This window comes from Sinohyriopsis cumingii, chromosome 1 (assembly GCF_028554795.1).
Source record: "Sinohyriopsis cumingii isolate HCF-2022 chromosome 1, ASM2855479v2, whole genome shotgun sequence".
Lineage (NCBI taxonomy): Eukaryota > Metazoa > Mollusca > Bivalvia > Unionida > Unionidae > Sinohyriopsis > Sinohyriopsis cumingii.
Window position 1 is genome coordinate 30,060,178 of NC_142961.1, and position 22,250 is coordinate 30,082,427.

The 22,250-nt window shown below is 36.5% G+C and overlaps 1 protein-coding gene across 6 annotated transcripts in view; it reads right to left on the reverse strand.

Moving 5' to 3' along the window:
- Positions 1–1,031: 1,031 nt before the first annotated feature.
- Positions 1,032–22,250, reverse strand: part of LOC149806621 (myelin transcription factor 1-like) — a 132,285-nt gene continuing 111,066 nt past the window's right edge. For 3 of the 6 annotated variants that reach the window (XM_089955742.1, XM_089955770.1, XM_089955733.1), the window contains 4 exons: positions 20,990–21,052; positions 10,240–10,353; positions 8,621–8,781; positions 1,032–2,414 (listed from right to left, as the gene is read on the reverse strand). In XM_089955742.1, the coding sequence (XP_089811868.1) occupies positions 2,032–2,414; positions 8,621–8,781; positions 10,240–10,353; positions 20,990–21,052 (721 nt within the window). In that variant the 3' untranslated portion in view covers positions 1,032–2,031. The remainder of the gene's footprint in view (positions 2,415–8,620; positions 8,782–10,239; positions 10,354–20,989; positions 21,053–22,250) is intronic. The other 3 variants (XM_089955751.1, XM_089955761.1, XM_089955779.1) reach the window with 3 other exon arrangements.

Here is a 22,250-nt window from a genome sequence, read left to right on the forward strand (position 1 = left end):
AAAAAACAAGTCCACAATATCAATTAAGGAATGAATTCCAAAAACGTTAAAATGATGTAAATAAATAAATACAAGTGTAGAATAATATTGCACAAGTGTGGAATGAACATACAACACTGAGGAATGTATTATTAAAATTATGTCTAAAACTGTACATAAAATAATATTGAAAATACACTGCTATGGATACAAATAATCCAAATGTACGCACACATGGAGATCTGACATCTGAATAGTCACTTCTCATTCAATGGAAAATGTCACTAATAAAAAATAAGACTATTGAAATGAACCAGCTAGCTATTCTATGCAGTGGAGAACACTTTTATAAGACATTAAGAAATACAAACTAATATTTCAAGACTAAGTCCCAGTTGTAAAAACTTGCTCAACTGGAGTATGTACTGAACTTAAAAATTTGTTCCTTTGCAAACATTTTATAAAGTAAATTTATAGTTAGTATCTAAATTTTAAATCCCCAAACAGACTCCTTGTTTCAAAATACAGGTGTACTGCTATTATTCTATTGTAGTTCAGTGTAGCATGCAAAGTTTCAGCTGAGAAGTTTTATAAGTGGGACCAACAATAAGCTTACTATCAAAAAATGTATCTGGATTAAATGATAAAATCCCCCAAATACTTGCTTTTAGAATAGTTAAAAGAAGGATTCATTAAGTCCATAATAACTAGGGTCTGCAGATTCAAAATGTGCATGACAGAAATGATACTATGAAAATCAGTCTGTAAAAGTCCCTTAAATTAGGTGCTTGGATTGGTTTTACCTTATATTCGTAAAACATGCTTCACAACTATCTATAAATGACACTGCTATTGTTCAATGACTGTCAGAATGGCTGGTAATGAGGCAGACACTGACCAGTTAAGAATGTAAATTTTATCATGTTCATTTTCACTTTGCAATGATACTGAACCAGGAATGTTTCACATAATGAATCTAATGCAAGATATAAATATATTGCACATACCATGTAAAAAAAACCAAAATGTAAGCAATAGTATGTAAAAAAATGTATCCAAAATGGACTGCACTTAAAATTGTAATACATAAATGTCTTTAAATATTGCACAAAAATGTGACAAGTTAATAATAAATCAGTAAGATGTAGAATGATAATATGAGCAATTTAAAATGTCACAAGAAATAACAATGAACACGACAGCCTTAAATGGAACACATAAACTGGTACTTGGATTATAATAGATAACTTAATATTCTGTGAATGATTTCTAACTAACACAAAACATAAAAACTTCTCTCCAGAAGTGTTTTCTTTGTGAGGTAACAATTAATGGTTCACAAGGTGTGCATGAACATATAAATACCTCAAACCAAAAGTTAACAAGCTTTCAGTTGACCCACATGATTATATAAAGTATTGGCAAGTTAGAAAATCCTTGTAGAAAAATTGTCAGACTTTAACCTGAATGAATACAATTTCTGGATTTGAAAATAGTACATTTTATATTAGCATTGCAACTGAAATCTATAAACATATCGGATTGTTCATAACAACAAGAGCTTCATTACTTCTGAAACAGCCCCAAGGAAATCATTTCAGTATAAAATTATGTTAGTATGATACAAAGTAGGTAACATCTAAATTTAGGAAAGGTTTTCAGATATTATATGTAAAAATTTTGTAATGGTAGTCTTTAAAAATAAAAGGAACTAAACTGTTATCAAAGGTATAATAGCAAAAGGGAACATTCTTCCTAACATATCTTCAAATTCAATGCCATTTTGTGCACAAATTCTAGATTTTAGCACTGGTTACCTTATACGCATTTTGTAAAAACAGGTAGAAAGATGGAAGGAAAAGATTTTAATGATTATATAAACTTACTGTGTTATGACACAATGAAACAATGTGATTTATTTAGCAGAGGTGACCAAGAATGTATGCTGCTTGGACTGCAAAGCTGTCTTAATTCCAATTTGGAACAATGTGCAAAAGCTACTGTCAAATTTAAAATTAGAAAGTTTAACAGCCTGCATACTCTCAGAGTTGCTCAAGCTACTGCAATATTTGCCAGTGCAGTCTTGATGGTGTTTTGCAGGAAGCTATTCTCCCCACTGCAGCTTGTGTAAAGATTCTGCAGTTTACTGAGACAGGAGTCGAAATTCTCATCCATAAACACCTCCTGGAGCTGAGGACAGGGCACATTGTTGAGGCTTGCTACAATTTTGCATCTGATAGTTCGCAGGTATTCATTCAGCTGCTGGTTCTGGTTGTCAATCAGTGTGTTCTCATGGTCCTGCTGACGCAGCACATTCTCCAGGTATGATATTTCAGATCGGAGTTTGATCAGCTGTGACTCTGCAGCCATGTTACACTCTCGGAGTTCTTTAATCTCAGATTCCATCTGCTGGAGTTCTTCATCATTTTCCAAATCTGCAGGGATAAATCAGGTTTTAGAAAAGATGCAGTGCAATGTACTACCAAACACACCAGTCTTTTTTTACATGGAATATTTCCCATTTCACATAATTGGATGTGATGTTTGTTCTATTTCTACTTATTTTATTTGTAATTCACAACTTTATGGTTTAATTGATGCCATGTGTATGCAAATCAATTAACACTACCTTCTGACCACTTGCAACACATGTATACCCCCACTCCAAACAAAAATGAGGAAACAACTCAAGATCCTGACAAGCTTGCAAGAATTGTTTAAATGGCAAACAAATTTCAATTGGGTCATTGACATAAGCACATGAAAAATTACAAAATATGCCAAAGTCAAGTGGTTTCTGCATATATTCAAAATCCAAAATTCTGAAAAGTTAATTTAAAAAAAACCAACAAGAGTAATGTAACGCATTTCAAAACACACCCATCATCTTGGCAACCATTTTAATCCTGAAATTATGAAACTACTTTGTTTGATCAGGACTTCCTACTTGTGTTATCTGGTGAAGGTATATTCAGTTGAACTGCAAGCACTTATTTTCCTTAATCAGATATCAGTGACATTGACCTTTAGATGCAAAGCACATACGGCATTCATTTGCAAGGGTTAATGAAGGTATATTGAGCAGAACTCAAATTACTGCAAGGAAACCACTGTACTTTCTCTAATGACCTTCGATCTTGTGACACAGAAATCAATAAGCTCTTACTTTCTAAAGGACAAGCCACAAGCAAAATTTGGTGAAGGCACATGAAGAGACCTTTTTGTCATAATTATTCCTCACCTTGACTCCCAAATCAAAGTGGCTCCTCTTTTTTTTGTAGCAACCCAACTGGAATTTTTTTTTTTTTGTAGGAATAAGAAACTAACTGGAATAATGTATGCAAAAAGATTTGCTTTGCAATCTTAGTGACCTTGACTTTAACTCCCAAACCAATAGGATTCATTGTCTCATTTAGGACAATTTTCTTGCCGAGTTTGGTGAAGGTGCATGAAAAAGAACACTACCATTTCAAAGAAACCAAATTGTTAAAAGACCGATATGATAATTAAGCACTGCCTGGGTTATACAAATGTTTTAAATTCAGTTTGCTTGTATAAAAATGTTTTTTTTTTTTTTTTGTGTTGGTGATTACAAACTTGGATGGCCAGACAAATGTACAACCAAACCAATTCATCTGAAAGTAATGGGGATACCAGTAATAATTACATTTCAGCAATATTTTGGCTGCAAAAGATGTTGATAGTCAAGCTCAGACTGGTCACTGTCATTGAAATACCTAAATTCTGGAAGACCAAGTTCTTCATTTAAACCAAAAATAGCAACCGATTCAAAGAACCTGTCAGCATAAGGCTGAAATGACTTGATCCAATTCTGAAATGTAATGAATCTACATTTTTAGAAAAAACTTTCACGATTTTATGATTTTGATGTATGTGCCAATTTCTTTCGAGCCATGTGATTTTCATTTTTACTGAGTGTGAACAGGATTAGATATGTCGATATATCTTTTGTAATGATACAAATTTTTAACAGAAAAGATTGGTATAAATATAATGTTGACTAGAACGGATTTGATTTTTCCAAGCAAACACACATGTCCATCCTTCCCCATATTGACAACTGACTTAAATTTTGGATCAAAACGACCCATAACTATTTGTAAAAAAAATACAAACAAAAGAACTGAAGCAAACAGATTAAAAAAATCCAGAAAAATAAAAATCAAATCATCTACATGTGCCTATAAACATGGATGCCAAATTTTATTTCCTACCTTAAAGTAAAAAATGTTCAAAAGTGTCTAAAATATAGAAACTCTGCTGTAATAACTTGAAAATCTAATCAGCTATACATGTTGAAATATGGACATGAAAATCCATATCCTCTTTCTATAGCTTGTGTAAAAAAAATAAAAAAATTTTAAAAGCACTTGCAACGAAAATGTAACCAGGTTGCATTTCCACCACACACTTGTAACTATCTTAAAGTTTTGAAACAGAACTGAATGTTTAAATTTTGCCATCACATCAAAGTACAACTGAAATGAAGAACTTCCATTAACAAATCCAGTACAGATGTTTTCTTTGAGAGTATAACAAGGAATAGTAAACCAACATTACCATCTTTATTGTCTATGTCCATCATTCAAATTCATCAAAAGAACAACATTTAAGTTGCTTTTAAGAACAACATGACATAGATTAAAATCTGCTGACACATTATATGATAGGAGACATTGACCCCAAGATATATGATATTGATGTCTGATGACATAAAAACTGGTTCTGAGGAGCTTTGCTTCAACATCAGCAGGCCAAATTTTCATGAATATCCAAGACTTCACATAGCTGGCATCTCATATTCACACTGTTGCACACCCAACAGTTTAATTGTTTATTCATCCAATATTTACTGCTTTGGTGGCCTAAGTGGTTAGAGCATCCCACTTGGAAGCAGGAGGTTGCAGGTTTGAATCCCTGCCGAGTCATACCAAGACTTATAAAAATGGTACTAGCAGTTGCCTCATTGGCATTCAGCATGAAGAACTTATTGTTAGGATTGGTCAGCCTGTTGTCCGGAAAATGTGAATGGGTGGGACATGATGCTACATGTCTGAGGCATGATGCCCCAATGCTAAACATAAATATAAACTGCCATACTGCAGATATTGTAGTGATATGATTGAAAAACTGTTTAAGCTATGTTAAAAATCAAACACACACACACACACACACACATCCAATATTTACTCCAATGCCTTTTACTTTATCAAACATATACCCAGGCACAATCTTGTGGTTGCTGTTTTCAAATTCTGTTGATTTTAACAACAATGGTACGAGGAATGCTGATGTCACTTAAACTAGGGATGCATTTTCTTTCAGGAAATAAATATGCCTAATCACATTCAGCCTAATTTGATTAAACATATTTATTTTAAGAAAAAGCAACTTAAATGTTAGTTCAACCAAATTTGGCTCTTCAACCAAATGAATTGGCAGTCCACAGTGGCAACACTGTACATGAGCAAAATAGGTCATTTTTACATTTCTTGGAAATAAAGTGCACAATTTCTTTTACTTTGTATGACTATTCCCAATGAGAGTTACACAGTTGCCAGTCGTAGATGTAATCTTGTATAATAATAATAATAATAATACAAATTTCATTTGTCTCTCGAGTGAATTTTTCTTTAGTCATGTTTATAGGACTTTTCTGTCAAAACTCACTTATTTCGACTGCAAGAACAAACTTAAAGACCTAATAATGTTTCCTACCTTAAATATTCTCAGCATGTTTTTTTTAAATTTTAATTTTTTTCTAATTTCATGGTGTTTGTTTTTGTAATCATATCATTTTGTTTTTTATCTTATAGGTGTTGTCTAATGTTGTAAAGCGCTTAGAGCTTCTAAAGATTAGGTGCTATACAAAGTCCTCATTATTATTGTTATTACTACTACCCCCTTTTTAAAAATATCATTTAAAACAATAATTTGCAAAAATGGTCCAAAATTCTAAATATGTCATCTACATATTAATACAAATTTAAGTTTTCTACCTCAAGTGATATTAATTTCTTTTTGCTTTTAATTTTTAATTTTTTTTTTATTTTGGGGGGGGGAGGAAACTGGGGGGAAAAACCTCAAACTGAAACACTGCCATAAAGGCATTAAAGTCCAATCTGGATTTTGTCAAATATGTCTGTTCCATAAGTTCAAAATGAACAGCATTTGACCCAGAGATTGCTCACTGGACTGTATCATAATCAAATGCAACTCGGACTTGGGTCAGTAGATACTTTCTCTAGAACTTGGTGTTGGGACAGCTGACAACTTATGAAAACAACTGTTTCAAGGTTTTCTTTTTTTTTGTTTTTCATCTTCATCTGTATTTGATGACATGTCAGCATTATCTGTCCAATACTGAAGGGCCTTTCTGCTAGGATACTTTCTATCAAAATTGGTCAGATTCTGTTCAGCAGCTTTACAAAATGAAGTTATCACCACTTGTACAAGCTTAATGTATGGACAATTTCAATAAAATTTGGCAAAGTAATTGTTGGGCGCATTTTTCAAAAAAAGTTTAAAGTATTTTTTAGCAACTGCAGCGTATATGAAAATGGAACATCGTTGTTTGTACAAAAAAAGTTAAAGTCCTTCAAGCCAGGATGCTGTCAAATTTATCCAAATACTTTTCCATTTAGAGAAGTTGTTCAGGGGTTTTTCACAGGAATGTGGCCATATATAATGGTGGATCAGCATCATTTGAACAAATTTAAAAGACCTTCACACCAGGATGCTTTTTTGAGCAATTTTTGTAAATGGCAAATTTGTATGAATGAAGCATGATTGCACGCTGGATGAAGGATCTTATCGTAACATCACTTGGCCTTATTTTTGTTCCCAGGCACAACCTAGAATATAAATATTCCTTTCAATATTTCTGTATTGATTGTATAAACATTTCAAGAGGATAAAAGTTCCATTTGCCTTCACGTTTTCATTTTTTGGATGATATTTGTATATAAAAAATGTTATTTATAACATAAAGCTTTTGCTTGATCATGCAGGTGCTTTGCATGAAAAATGTATACAGATTAAAGTGTCTGAGGTACTCCTATATGTTTGTCTGGTATCCTGACCAACTCTACTGAATTTTTTTGAAAACTGGACCCTGAGCAAACCCGAACAAACCAATATCAAGATTTGACTGCAATGACCATATTTTCATAATATTGTTATTATTCTGTAAAACCTAAATTTTAGGGTCATTTCAGTAAGATTTATGATCAAGTAATAATGGTTTGCAGCCCTACATCAAAATATTAACACAAATATGCATATCAGACTTTATTTGTCGACCTCAAGTAATATTTGCTTAAATGTGCTTTGTCTGAAAATTCCAAATAAAAATGTTTCAAAATGTATTAAAAAAATTGAAAATTAAGGTCAGTCACAAGAATATAATCAGGTTATTTAAATATCAAATTCAGCTTGGTTTGGCTCAATAGTTTTTGGGCTATGTTGCTTACAAGAAAGTGATCGGACAGACAACACACCACCAATACATCTCCCTTTCTTTCCTGGTGGCAGTGGGCAGTCAAGTGATCTTAGGCACTACTTTCAATTCATCTCTGTCCAATTGGGTTCAAGGTTCAGCTCAACAAATGTGGATATCAAGAGGCTGCCAGATATTTTCTTGTCAGAGGGCAATCTCCACATCTACCCCTATGAAGGGGAAATCATAGGTAGGTAGGGGAGGACAGCTGATTGGTCACAACATATAAGATATTTAGATCATTTAAAGATTTCTTATCACATCTTTGACAATTGATATACAAGTTATCTGCATACATAATTCAGTTGACTCAACTTGTGAAATATTCTTCTGCTTTATATCATTCCATTTCTTCAAAACAGAACATCATTTATTGGTCTGAATAGGTTTGGGAACTGTCCTTCTGGACATCCAAAAAAAATTTTCAACGATTCATGCATGTTGTTCCTTGGATATTTAAAAATCTAAAATGAGGTGCCAGCTATTTCTATATCATATGCTTTTTGGTGAGCATGAACCGATCGGACTGTACCTCCTCCCAAGTTTCATCCAAAGCAGACAATCTTTACATTTCCCCAACTTTTCTCACAATATCAGGTAGCTTTTCATTGGACAAAACTCACTACTGGTAGACTTTACATATGGCTTATAAATGGATTAATTGACTATACCCTTCAAAGAGACAATTCAATCTGAAATCACTTACAGTTTCTGCAATACAACGACAGATCTTGATCATAAAGGCACATGTATTCAAACATTAATCTCCATCAGTATGGGATCGATTGATATCATGGTGAAAAGATAACCAGATGATTCTATTCAACCACTTTATTTGCAACGTGGGTACAACAAATCATGGGAAACATGATAATTTGCTTACTCTTTTGCCTATTGGGTTTTAAAAGCTGTGCAACTCTTTTTTGGCCTTGGCAGTATCTCTGGGTTATACAAGAATGCTTGCCTGTGACCTTCTGTTTTTCCCCTACCAAATATTCTGCCTGCCATGACAATCATGTGCTGAAAAATGGTGATAAACCCCACACAACTAAAATTCTCTCTTTGTTGGGGGTGGTGGGAAGGGGAAGTGGGAGATAATGAGAACCCAGAAGTCTTACACACCTTCTCCTGCCTCAACCTTCTGCTGTATGGCAGCAAGTTCTGAAGGACCAAGTTTGGCCTTCTTCATGACATTAGTAGCCCTTGGGCATCCAGACAGGCTACGATGGGACAGGAAACTGCCATTAGCATGTCCAGAACCATCACACCCAGGAGTGGGACAACTGGAATAAAGAAAATAGTATTAAAAGAATATACATTTTTCTGAGCAAGTCCTCAAAAATGATGATGAGGACTACATAAAGCACATACAATTGACAGTAATTGCCTGTCTCACTAATTTTACTCTTCTCTCTCCATGCTCTCATACCGGGGATATTGTGATACTTTCCATCTATCCCTCTGTCTGCTTGTTCCTCTAAAATCACCGAGTGTCGATTCACCAAGCCTAGTTGTTCATATGATGACCATCTGCAAGAGGAGTATGATTTTGGCCCCATCCCCTGGGGTTTTACTAGGAATTAAAGGGCACATTTACAGAATTTCAATGAGGAAGATATTTTTAAAAATATATATATATATATTTTGACCAAACTTTATATATTGGGATAATAATAATAATAATAATAATAATAATAACAACGATTATTTAAAAAAGCTCATTTGACGATCTTCCATGAGGCCTTCTACATTACATTTGCCTCTTGGGGAGGCAAACAAAATGTAAACCCCTTTACTGGGATTTCTTTGTCTTGGTGCAAACCCCAACATGGATTCTTTTAGTCCCAGCAAATTTCTTATGGTGCTGTGTTAATAACATGCAAAGTTTAAAAAGTACTGTCTCAGCCAGGGTCTTATTGTGTTGTATCAATATCATGCAAAGGTAAAGTTCAAGTTTGGCAAAATTTGAAATTAGGGTGAATTTTTTGGGAACAAAAATGTTCCAGGAGAGCAGTTCTCTTGGTATCAATTTACAGTGAAAATGGCCATAATAAATTCCCACTATGAAAACATTCCACCAACCTTATTTAACAGTTTTTTTATATTGTTATCATTTCATAAAACCTGTTTGTAATTATTACTGAAAATTGTTAATTTTATATTTAACATGCCATTTTGAGTAGGTTATCAAATACATGAGTTGAATGAGTATGACCTCCATTAAGTCTCACATGTAGTCACTGTATGAAATTCCAACAAATCTCATCAAAAGTTTACAAAGAAAAAATCCATTATTCATTCTGATTATATTAAAACAAGATTCAGTTCAATCTGATGATTGTTGATTTATGCAGAAAATATCAATTATTACAGGAAATATCAATTGCTACAGAAAGTCTATAGGATTTTTAGAAGTGGGAACTTATGTATGGCCACTAACCATAAGGTATTAATGTTAACTAAGAATAATACTAATTTCTAAATTAATAGTGAATATAAAGTGTTTGTGCATGTAGATGTTATTAAACTTGTAAATTAAGAACCAAATAATGCCATTTGAATCAAAGAATAATGCTTGAATACAATACAACTGACTTCAAAGACACCTGTTAATGATCATAGCTCAAATCAAACTTCTCATCAAAATTCAAAATGTGGACTGAATAGAAAGCAGGCATAAATGCCTAAGACTGAAAAGGGGCAAGAAGTCTTTGTGAAAGATGCTGGGAAATATTACTTACACCAAACCCTCCATCTTGAGAGAGTTGGCCAGATCTAAATCTGATTGGCCATCTAGACTTGCAATCAGCTGACGCTGCAACTTGTGACGATTGGCCAGTGGACAACCAGAGGCACTGCATGATGAAAACAACTACTTGACAACTTGTAGTGACAAGTAACATTGTTCTAAAATTCCATTTAAATGTTTTACCAATGAGAAAACGTTATTAAATGTTTTACCAATGAGAAAACGTTATTTTGCATAATCCTATGTATAGCCTGCACATTTATCACATTAGCGGGACAAGAGTTACATGTGTCATGGATCTGATTTGTGTGAATATGTTTCTATAATATAGTAAACATTTGAAATACAACTCCTTTTCAAGGTTTGCAGACCTAAATTATTTGCAATATTCATTCATAGCACTAGTTTCTTTTTAAATTTCATGTACATCTGACTTTTTCCTATATCCCTGCAATGATTTAATTACTTTAAAAAATGTTGGGTAATCTCTATTAATAGTTAGCTATCATGCCTAACTAAATTACAGAATACAATTTACAATGATGAGATACTGTAACATCTGAAGTTTTAATTCGTATGGTACCCTGACAATTCTTAATTATAAACATTTTGTTGCTTTGGGAAATTATTTTGATCATGCTGTTAATACTGATTAATACGTACATATATACAACATGTCGAGGACACAACTAGAGCCATAAAGAGGAAAATGATGACTGGGCTACAGGGGTAGACATGTATAAAAAAAAAAATGAGAGAAAGAGACCACATAAACTGCCAACAGTAAGATGTAGCACAGACACGATGTGAATTAAAGTATACAGTGAACCAGTCTTGATGTATCGCAGACATATTTGTAATGTTAATTAAAGTATTCAGTGAAACCAGTCTTGATGTAGCACATACATATTTGTAATGTTAATTAAAGTATATAGTGAAACCAGTCTTAATATAGCAAAGACATGTTTGTAATGAGAATTAAAATCGTATGGTGAAACCAGTCTTGAGGTGAAACCACCTAATAAGACCAGCCCATCTTCCAACAAAAATTGGTCTCGGGACAGGTGGTCTCATTACAACAGTTGACATGTTTATAAAATTCTGATATTTCACAACAGGTGGTCTTCCAAATCAGAGGTCCTTCAAGACATGATTTAATGTACAAATACTGAATTTATTAAACAAACTTAATTTCACATAGTGATACTTGTGCTTCAAAATCAAACAAGAAAACATCAACATTGAGATGCCAACCACTGCTTCATCAAAAAGGAAATGTGAGCATTAAAGAAAAAGGCCCAAGTGGGCCTGATATTTCACACCTGGCATAAATTTGTCTAAAAGGCAAATGTAGCAAAAAGGCAGGTGACTTGGGTAGAAATACTTGCTTGTGTTAGGACAATTTCCAGCTTTTTGGCTGAAACTGTTTGCATTTTGACATGCTTTTTTCCAGTATTTATACTTGTAGTAACTTCAGCTGGGCTGAAGACACCATGGTAGCTGACCTAGGCCAGTTTGATAGTAGGAATCAAACCTGCACCCTTTTGGATGTGTATCCGGCATGCTAACCAGAGCCAGCATGACTCCCTCTTTAGCTGGACTATAGTATTCACGTACCCTATTGTACCCCCTACTGATTTTATAACCAAAAAGTATCAAGGATATAAAAAATGCACAAAACTTAGTAATTTCAATCACTAATTTATAATTTCTCATCTTTCTTGTCTCCAAGGGGTTCCTAATACTGTCTAATTATTGGTGTTTCAAGGCAAACAGAAGCTCCCAGTGTAAACAGGCAGTTGGACTGCTTGCTGTTCATTTCTGGTTTCTAGAGTAGTCAATTTCAGTAAAAACTGTGTCGTCTGCATCCAATAGTTGCAATGTCTAGTTATAATATTTCTGAAACAAACTGAAATAAATAAATAGGAGGAACTCTTGTTTAGATGTGTTTAAAGATGTGTCAATCCAGAATTTACAGAATTATTTAGATTTTCAAGCACGACGAACATAAGCACATCTCTTGCTTGAAAGCATTGACTGTCCCAAGCAAATATGGCAACTGTGTTTCAAAAGAAACTCTAACTGATACAAAATGCCAACAAGCTGACAGTGTCTGAGATCCCTGGCAACGATCAGGTTAGAAATCATAAGTGAATGAATGAAATGACTAAGCTTTGTACATTTTCATATTCTTGTTAACTTCTGTTTTTAAAATCAGTGGGAGGGGTACAAACAAATGGGATGCTATGAGAATACTGTAATACTACTATACATTGGTTTCACTGAATGAATATGAAGGTGCTCATTTTCAGGACTCTACCTATCACATCTAGTCTGTCAACAGGGTATGGCAGTTGTGGAATGTTTTTTTTTATATATACTAATGGAAGATGAGTATCAATTATACTTTTTCCATCTGAATCCTATGAAGCTGCACAACTAATAGCAGTACCATTCCAGATACAACTTTAACCAAGCATATTAAAAAAAACTCAACAAAAACACCCAAACATTATGCCAAATTTATTCAAAACTGAAAAGCCCATTTGAAGGAAAATTGTACTTTCTTTTTCTTGATGAGGAGTAAAATTCATTTTCGTTATGTAACACATTTACCTATCTGCAACTATTGTCTTAGTTTCCTTTTCTAGCACTTGTAATCACACAAACTAATTATTCCCTCCTCCAATTAGCATTGAAAAGAACATGATCCCTGCCCGACTTCTTTATCACAGCCAACATACAGAATACCTTCCTTTCTAATTTTTGCCTAGAGTACTGGACAACAGAGTGGGCTGGAAGGAGGGAATCTTTTCACACTAGCAAGCAAGTATTATACAATTAAAATCAGACGCCCCCCATTTCAATAGCAGTAATACATGATCTAGTACTACTGCATTGCTGAATCCACTTAGACGGAAGGCTAATGACTTCAACAAATCTGGTATGAAAAAAACAATCGCATTTAACCATATTGTAGAAGTGTTCAATCCTGTGGGCTGGTAGATGGTTGGACCACATGCTGTGCAGTCACTATAGGACCCAACAAAAAAAGTGTCTGGATGACGAGGTCTTTTGACAGTGAGGACAATCCATCTGGAAATGATGGCTGCCAAAAGATCAGACGAACCCTTTAGAGCAGTGGTGCACAACCCCCAGCCCACAAACGTGTTCTGTCCAGCCCTCGAGTGGTCTTAGAAAATGCAATCTGGCCCTTGGCCGAAAAAGGTTGTGCACCCTCACTTTATAGGTTAAAAAAGGGACAACTTTAACCATTCCTTCTTCCTTCAGAGGGAGCGAAGTAAAATCTTAAAGCCCTCACTGGGTAAAGAAGTCTATCTTGACCATTCCCAGGACATATACATCTGAGACTGGGTATCTCAACAGACAGTGGAGCGACTGTAGCCAATTCTTATCTAGAAGTCAAGGTTGGCACAGAAGAGAAACTGAACCATTTTCACCGCTGAATCATAAACAAACCTTTTCCACTCACAAGGCATGAGGTTTGACCTTCTCCGCACTGGTGCTAAAGACAGGATGAAAACAGTTTTAAGGGGAAGGTTCTTAAAGGAAGCTTCACTCAAAGGTTCATACGGGGGTTCGACAATGCTCAGAGAACATAAAAAAATCTTCCATCAAGGCATTAATGAGCAAGATAATGGAATGGTGGAAGCCATAGAGACCTGGGTAGTGTTAGTAAGGGCTATCCTATAGCCCTTAATAGTGGACATCGAACATTCTTTTTCATCAAAAAGTAAATGAAGGCTGCAAATGCATTTAAAATGGGACAGCTAGGATCAACTCATTTCCTACGGCACCAATTACAGAAGATTCTCGCCTCTGCATTGTAAACACTGAAAACAGATAGCGTCCTTGCCTGGACAATGCAGTTGGTAACTTTGCTTGAAAACTGGTCCTAGCAGATAAGCTTGACATGTGAAGTGGGAAGGTGGAGCATCTGTGGCTGTTATGGAGGAGACCCCCTTTGCTGTAACAGCAGGCCCCTCCTCTGGCAATTTCCTGGGCATCATCTACCAACAGTCCAAGTAGGTTGTTGAACTATGACCATTGGGCTACCAGAATAAGCCAAGAAGTGGAGATTCTCACTTGGTAGAGCACCCACAAAATTATTTTGAAATTGGGAAGGTGCATGCATACAGATTATACTAACAGCATCAAAATATTAACTGCCCAGCTGTCTGATCTGGTACTGTGGAGACATAAAAGGGGAGGTTGTTTAGTCTTGTAGTCTCCCCCAACACTAAGTTATAAAAGTGACTTGGCTAGCCACTAGTGCAGGGACGATACTATGAGAACCACACAGTCTTGTCTAGACAGACTGCCTGCATTGATATTCCTCTTGCCCTGAATATAGCAGTCAGAGATTGTTCCAGATTTCTTTCTAAAGAGAAGGATGAGTACCTACCCAGTGCCTGAGGTACACTATTACTGATGTGCTGTGTGAGGTGATCATGATACACCTACGCCATACGAGGTTGATACACCTCTTTATGACAAGAAGCATTGTTTGTACTTATGTGAAGGGTCATTTCTTCCCAAGTTCCAAATCCATTGAGAACTAATACCTCTGGTGTGTCTGTACAAAGAAAGAAGGAGGGTTCTGGCGTGTGATTTGGGATTCTAGTCAGAAACCAGTCCCAATTTAGTCTCCAGTGTGCTTGAAATAGTAACTGGAATGGACACAAGTCTCCCTTGGGAACCATGTTCACTACAGAGTTTAGAGTTTCTAGGTCAGAGAAGAAAAGAAGAGACCAAGGTCTTGGCCAGAATAACATCACATGGGACATGATTTGGTCAATCCTGTCCAAAGAAACATGAACCTTCCTTAGACTGATGAAGAAATTGATCCCCACATACACTAAATCCTGAGAAGATTAGAGAAAAGACCAAGACAGGTCAGTCATGATCAATCTGAGGGACAGAAAAACAGAAATACTTCTTGGAATTTATCAAAAGTGGGGATTTCCTCCATTGTACCAAAACAAGGGGGAGTAGAAAAAAGGGGGTGGGAATGGAATACACATAAATATCCTTTTATCTTTGTTCCTGCTCCACTCTTTTATGACTCTATCCAAGTCAAAATCATCAAAAGCTGTCTCCTCTAGTCGTATAAGCAAAAATTTAAACAGCCGATTTTCGATGTAAAAGGGTTATTTTCCTGCAGCATTGCAAATATCACAGAATATAACTCTGCTCTTGAATGTGTGTTGTAACCTTTGTACTTTCACAATCAAGAATTCTGAACCTTTATTGCATATTTTTGTTTTTGTTTTTAGCTGGTATATCCAACTCAGCATCTGACATTGCTGTTGAAATATTGTTCTCCAATTCAGGAGAAATTACACTTCACTCGCCTACTTTCTACATTCCTGCCACCACTGACTTTAACTCCACTTTCCACAATCTGGCCACCACTAACATGACACTGAAAATAATCAGTAATTTTACATCCCACCATGTTTGATTTCACTTTCTGGAAATGGACCAAAGTTTGCACATGCACATAGGAAAGGATATCAATTGCAAAACTGCTCTAGTACACACATTTTGGTGTAAATAATTAGTCTTTGTATCCTCTGTATTAACGTACATCTGCAGACTTTGAAATGGAAGCGGTATGGTGATAACAAAATATCCTTTTAAATTTATGTTTAGATTCTTATTTGTTCAATTTATCGTAACATATAAAATTTATATACTGCTGCACATGTACATTTTCATGTAGGAGTTAGCATGAGCACCTTCCTAGTGCTCAAAAATGTACACATTTTGCATGATTTATGCAATTGCTGGCCCTGACAGCCTATCTGGAAAAGAATTTCAAAGGCTGTTGTGCATTAACTGGTCATCAAAACATTGGAGGGCAGGGATCCCTAAAGAAATCAAGTGGTCTGTTACCTCCTCCATCACTCTGGTAAAAGCTCTAGCAATGAAAGCAAGGTCAAATGGATGAACTTGAAATTAAAAAACCTCTTGGTCAATATAAAACCGAAAGCTTTTAATTGTGGCAGGATGTGAACATATGCATCCTGAAGATCAGTGGAAACTGCTGTTTAAGGCAGCATGGTCATTCTGCCTTTTTCAACACCAGAAAACTAGAGGGAATAGAAACCATCAACCTGACTGCACTCTTCTGCAGAAGGGTGTTTACCTCTTCCCTTTAGGAATGATGAAAGGAAAAGAGGATCCATGATAGGGGAGGATATTCCAGGAAGTGAAGTTGGTATCTGACCTTTAAAGTGCAATGGACCCACACAATGTCTGTGATACCTGACAAAGCCCTGAGAAAAAAAAAGAGCTGGATGAACACATACCAGGATGTCGGGAAGAGAAAGACACTGCAGGTGAGGGCACAACTTCCTATGGCTAACCAACCTCCTTAGGGGAGGGGGAAGAAATGCAAAGACTTTCTCCTCAGACTTCTCCAATTGCCTCGCTAAGTGAATGATGGTCAGAAGGGTCTATTCATCTTGTGAGATTGTTTAGGCTGCACCTACTTTACGAACTTGGGAAAAGGTCCCTTGGGGAGAGTGTGCTTCATAGTTTGTTTTGTTAAGCCTGGAGCCACTGCTAAGGTCCTGTGCTGCTGTTCCCTCAAATCCTGTGATGCTATGGTGGGGACAAGGCCTCTGACAAGTGTCTCTGCCTCAAGAGTGCACCTTTTACCTCTCCATGACAGGATCCATGCAAAAGTGAAGACCACTGAGAGCACCACTGACATAGAAAGTTAATGACATTACATGTTACAGCAGCAACCAGCAAGCACAGAAGTCTCACTGCAGACAATGTTTCATCCTTCAAGAGACTGAAGGAGACCGCCAAAAATAGATCAACATAGAAGGTGATGATTACTTGAGTGCAAACTTTAAGCTCCAATGTTTTCAATATTTTCACAGGGAGATAAGCCTAGACCCCAGCCAATATTCCCACTTGTGTTGCACCAGCATCCACACGGTGGGACAAGTGGTGACTGGGGGTGGCTTAAGGGGCCAAGCTGGATAATGAACTTGATAGCTGGAGGCAGATACCAGCAAATGAGCACAGAAGGGGATAACATCATTCACCACTTTACTGACTGTCCAAACTTCTTCCAAAACTTGATAAGACAGGTAAGAATTAGTTAAGTAGGGGGGAGGAATGACCATTGGGTGAGATATGGCTGTCCTTCACAGCATCCCTCTCAGGTGATGGAGACATAAAAAATTATGTTTCAGTTGTCCTGAAACTGCTCATGAGACTAACCCTACTTGCTGTCTTCCTGGTTTAATGAACTGCAGATCCCTTCTAGATCATATTGGAGGTAAGTGTGGAGATAAGTACATTTTGCTGGACAAGGTCATAGGTGACAGAGTAGCATCATAACCTATCACATTCTCCAAAACTTAAAACCAAGGCAGGGAGATCCATGACAAAATGGGGGAAGGAAGACTTGCATTTTGGAAAAGGATTCCACACTATGTGTACAGATTAGACAAGAACAAATGGAATGAGAGAGATGCTGATCTATAATAATAATAATAATAATAATAATAATGACCTCATTTAAAGAGGATAACACAATTAGCTAAAAACTAATCTACCTTGAGGCCCTCATACAAAGGAATTTATTTATTTTAGCTGCATCTCTGAAGCCACTGGATATATTGGGTTTGGAAGAAGGAAATAGAGTGGGCATTTCTAATCTCAACTGGAATACTATTCCAGAGCAGAGTTCCAGAGTATTGGAAACCTTTTTTAAATGACTCCTTATTTGGTTTGGGAATTTTATACTGTTTGGTAGACATGGATCGCAGGTGGGGAGTATTACCAGGTTGCCTATACTGGAATAGTGATTGTAAATATTCAGGAGCACTATTATGAGATATCCTGTACATTAATTTGGCTTTTCTCAAACAGATTCGTTCTTTAATAGGTAATATTTTTAACCTACCAGCTAAATTTTCCTTGCTTTCTTTCTGGATTGATATTAGCCCAAATGCTCTTTTTTGAAGATGTCCCACCTTTGCTATGTTTTTATCATTTGAATTACCCCATACTGTACTACAGTAGTCCAAATAGGCTTGTATGTAACTGTTATAAAATAGTTTTCTGTGCCTTTCAGGGAGAAAATGTCTTATCCTACTGAGAAGCCATAAACTTGAATTGACTTTTTTACTGATATGTTTGATATGTTCAGTCCATGATAGGTTATTATCTACCAGAACACCAAGTAGTCTATCATGACAGATCCACCTCTGCAGTTGAGCAAGTATTTGGTGACCAGTGCTCAAAGCCCAATGACATGCACACCTTACCAGATGCCTGGTGACCAGTGCTCAAAGCACAATGACATGCACCCCATACCAGGTGGCTGGTGACCAGTGCTCAAAACCCTATGACCTGCACCCCATACCAGGTGCTTGGTGACCAGTGCTCAAAACCCTATGACTTGCACCCCTTATCAGGTGGCTGGTGACCAGTGCTCAAAGCCCAATGACCTGCACCCCTTACCAGGTGGCTAGTGACCAATGCTCAAAACCCAGTAACCTGCACCCCACACCAGGTACCTGGTGACCAGTCAAAATTAAAACCAACCCAGCAGTTTTAAAAAAGAAGCTGATAATAACAATGCTGATGGACAACATAAACTGATGCAGGGCCATACCTTATGCTCACTGGCTAAATGGCCAAGTGAACTAAAACTCAGAACCTGATCGAAAGATAGGAATAAATGTACTTTTATCCAACAATTTATTTTAAGCATTTAATTAATTTTTGTTTGAAATGTGCTTCCTACAGTCTTCTTTCCCACCACGTATAATGCTTTGAAGGTTGACATCAAACTAACAGTCAAATGTAAGAACAGTTGGACGGATTCTTCCTCCACCATTAATACTGGCCGCCATGTATAGCCTATCGAGTGCTGAAAAATGGCGTTAAGCCCAACAACAACAACAACAAGAACAGTTGGCCAAAACTGCAGTATGACACTTTGTGTAGAAATACCATTCAGTGCTGTTGGCCAAAACTGCAGTATGACACTTTGTGTGGAAATACCTTCCAGTGCTGTTGGTCAAAACTGCAGCACGACATTTTGTGTGGAAATACCTTCCAGTACTGTTGGCCAAAACTACAGTATGAAACTTTGTGTGGAAATACCATCCAGTGCTGTTGGCCAAAACTACAGTATGACACTTTGTGTGGAAATACCTTCCAGTACTGTTGGTCAAAACTGCAGTACGACACTTTGTGTAGAAATACCATCCAGTGCTGTTGGCCAAAACTGCAGAAGAATGCTTTGTACGGAAATACCTTCCAGTTTTGTTGGCCAAAATTGCAGCGGCATGCCTTGTGTTGAAATAACTTCCTCAGTTGTGGACTGTATATGCAAAAAAACCAAGTATGTCAAAAAATTTTCAGTTTTTATACTACTGGAAGTTCTCAATTAGGTAGGTGCTTGCTATCAGAATTGTCCAATTCCATTAAGTACTCTTTGAGATAAAGTTATGTAAATTTCTTTTTTGTTTTTAGTAATGAACAGCAACATTTCTAGAAACAAAAAAGACATTCAAGCTAGAATGCCTTCTGTAAAATTTAACCAAATTTTATTACCGGTAAGCTGCTTTTTGATGATGCATGACAAATGAAGGACCATACCAGAAGCTCACTTAGCCTTATGAGGTAAGGCATGTTATTTGTCCCATGATGCCTTGTGTATCTTATTTTGTATTTCTGTAGGCTGTAGCACACACTTTTTTTAATCAATGAATACTCCATGACAGTCACATTTTTCTTCATGATCTTTCTCAGACATTTGCAGGTAGCTCAGAACAATTAACTGGACAATATTTAATTGGTTTTGTGATACATGTACATGCATTTTGGTATGTTTTCACAAATTAATTGCAGTAAGATGTTGCAAGCATTTTTGTTATTTAGATAAACTGGTATGAAAGCATAGGTTTGCAAATATAAAATTTTATTTGACCAGAAAATCAGAATCTGACAGAAGTGACTGTAATGGCATTATCTGAGGTTAAATCTAGGAATGATTCTGTCATAATTGCAATGGTTGGCATCTCTGCAACAAAAAAATTCCACTGTACAGTGCCATAAAAAAAGATCAAGAGGTTACCATTTATTCTTGCTTACAAGTCAGATCCAAATGCACGCGGCAAATCTGCCAGCACATATTGCATCAGCAGACCTGGGTCTGTGTGCTCCATATTCAAAGGAGTAATCAGTAGAACAAACAATACAGACACATGAGGTTTATTTTGTTTGCAGCTGGAGCCATCTTACAAGTAAATATAATGGTAACTCAGACTAGTTGTAGAAAACACAAATATGAAGACAACTCTGGCAGATATTGACTCCCCCAAAATGTTAAGACGCATGGTATGCAGTGCAAATGACACAAATTCCACTGGCTGGAGACAAATAATGTACATGTGTAGTAGTTACCATACTACCTCCAAGGGTTTGGGAGCAATGATGCTAGAAGCATTGTATAACTAAAACTGCAAAGCTTATTGCAAAGTATACAAAAAAAGGCTTCAACAAAATTTGACCCATGCAAAAGGAAATACAGGATGATATAAATTTTGAAATACAATATGATACAAAATTAGAAGAGAAAATACAAGAATATGCATGCAATTATTGGAATATCATTAGACTAAAAAAAACAACAAAAGAATTGACATGAACGAGGTCTGCAAAGGTTTGGAATGCTGTGATACCTGCGGTGAGACAGGTATTTGCCAGTCACATGACCTGATCCATCACAACCTGGTATAGGACAGCTAAAACCAGAAGATAATGTTAGTAAGCATACAAAGCTTGAGCATTAAAAAAGTGTTTCTTGCTGTCATAAAAAAATTATTTTTTTCAGCACTCAAAAACTTCTTCAACTGGAACTAGACTCAGAGGCACACACTGATGCTGTCCTGAACTATGGCCTCTCCAAGTGTAAGTAGCATAGTTGGTTCCCTGCTGTCTTTTCAAAATATAAGCTGTGCTGGGATCAATCCCAGCTGTCTTTCCCATATATAAGCCATGCTGGGATCACTATGTCTTTCCCACATACAAGCCAAGGTGGGATCAATCCCTGCTGTCTATGTCTTTCCCACATATCAGTCATGAAAGTCCAAGCTGGGATCAATCCCAGTTGTCTGTCTTTCCCACATATCAGTCATGACAGTCCAAGCACGGATCAATCCCTGCTATGTCTTTCCCGCATACATGTATCAGTCATGACAGTCCAAGCTTGGATCAATCCCTGCTGTCTATGTCTTTCCCCCATACATGTCTTTCCCCCACAAACAAGCCAAGCTGGAATCAATCCCTGCTATGTCTTTCCCACATACAAGCCAAGCTGGGATCAATCCCTGCTGTCTATGTCTTTCCCACATACAAGTCAAGCTGAGATCAATCCCTGCTACCTATGACTTTCCCAAACACATGCCTAGATGGGATCAATCCCAGCTGTCTTTGTTTTTAACATATATAAGTCATGACAGTCCAAGCTGGGATCAATCAAAGCTGTCCATGTCTTTCCTGTATATCATTCATGATAGTCCAAGCTGGGATCAATCCCACCTGTCTATGTCTTTCCCACATACAAGCCATGCTGGGATCACTAACCGTTTTCCATGTCTTTTCCACATACAAGCCATGCTGTGATCAATATTGTGTCTATATCTTTCCCATATGCATGCCATGCTGGGATCAATCCCTGCTGTCCATGTCTTTCCCACATATCAGTCATGATAGTCCAAGCTGGGATCAATCTCTGTTTTCTCTGTCTTTTCCACATACAAGTCATGCTGTGATCAATATTTTGTCTACATCTTTCCCATATACATGCCATGCTGGGATCAGTCCCTGCTGTCCATGTCTATATTCCCACATACAAATCATTAGGGACCAATCCCTGCTGTCTGTGTCTATATTCCCACATACAAATCATTAGGGATCAATCTCTGCTGTCCATGTCTATAT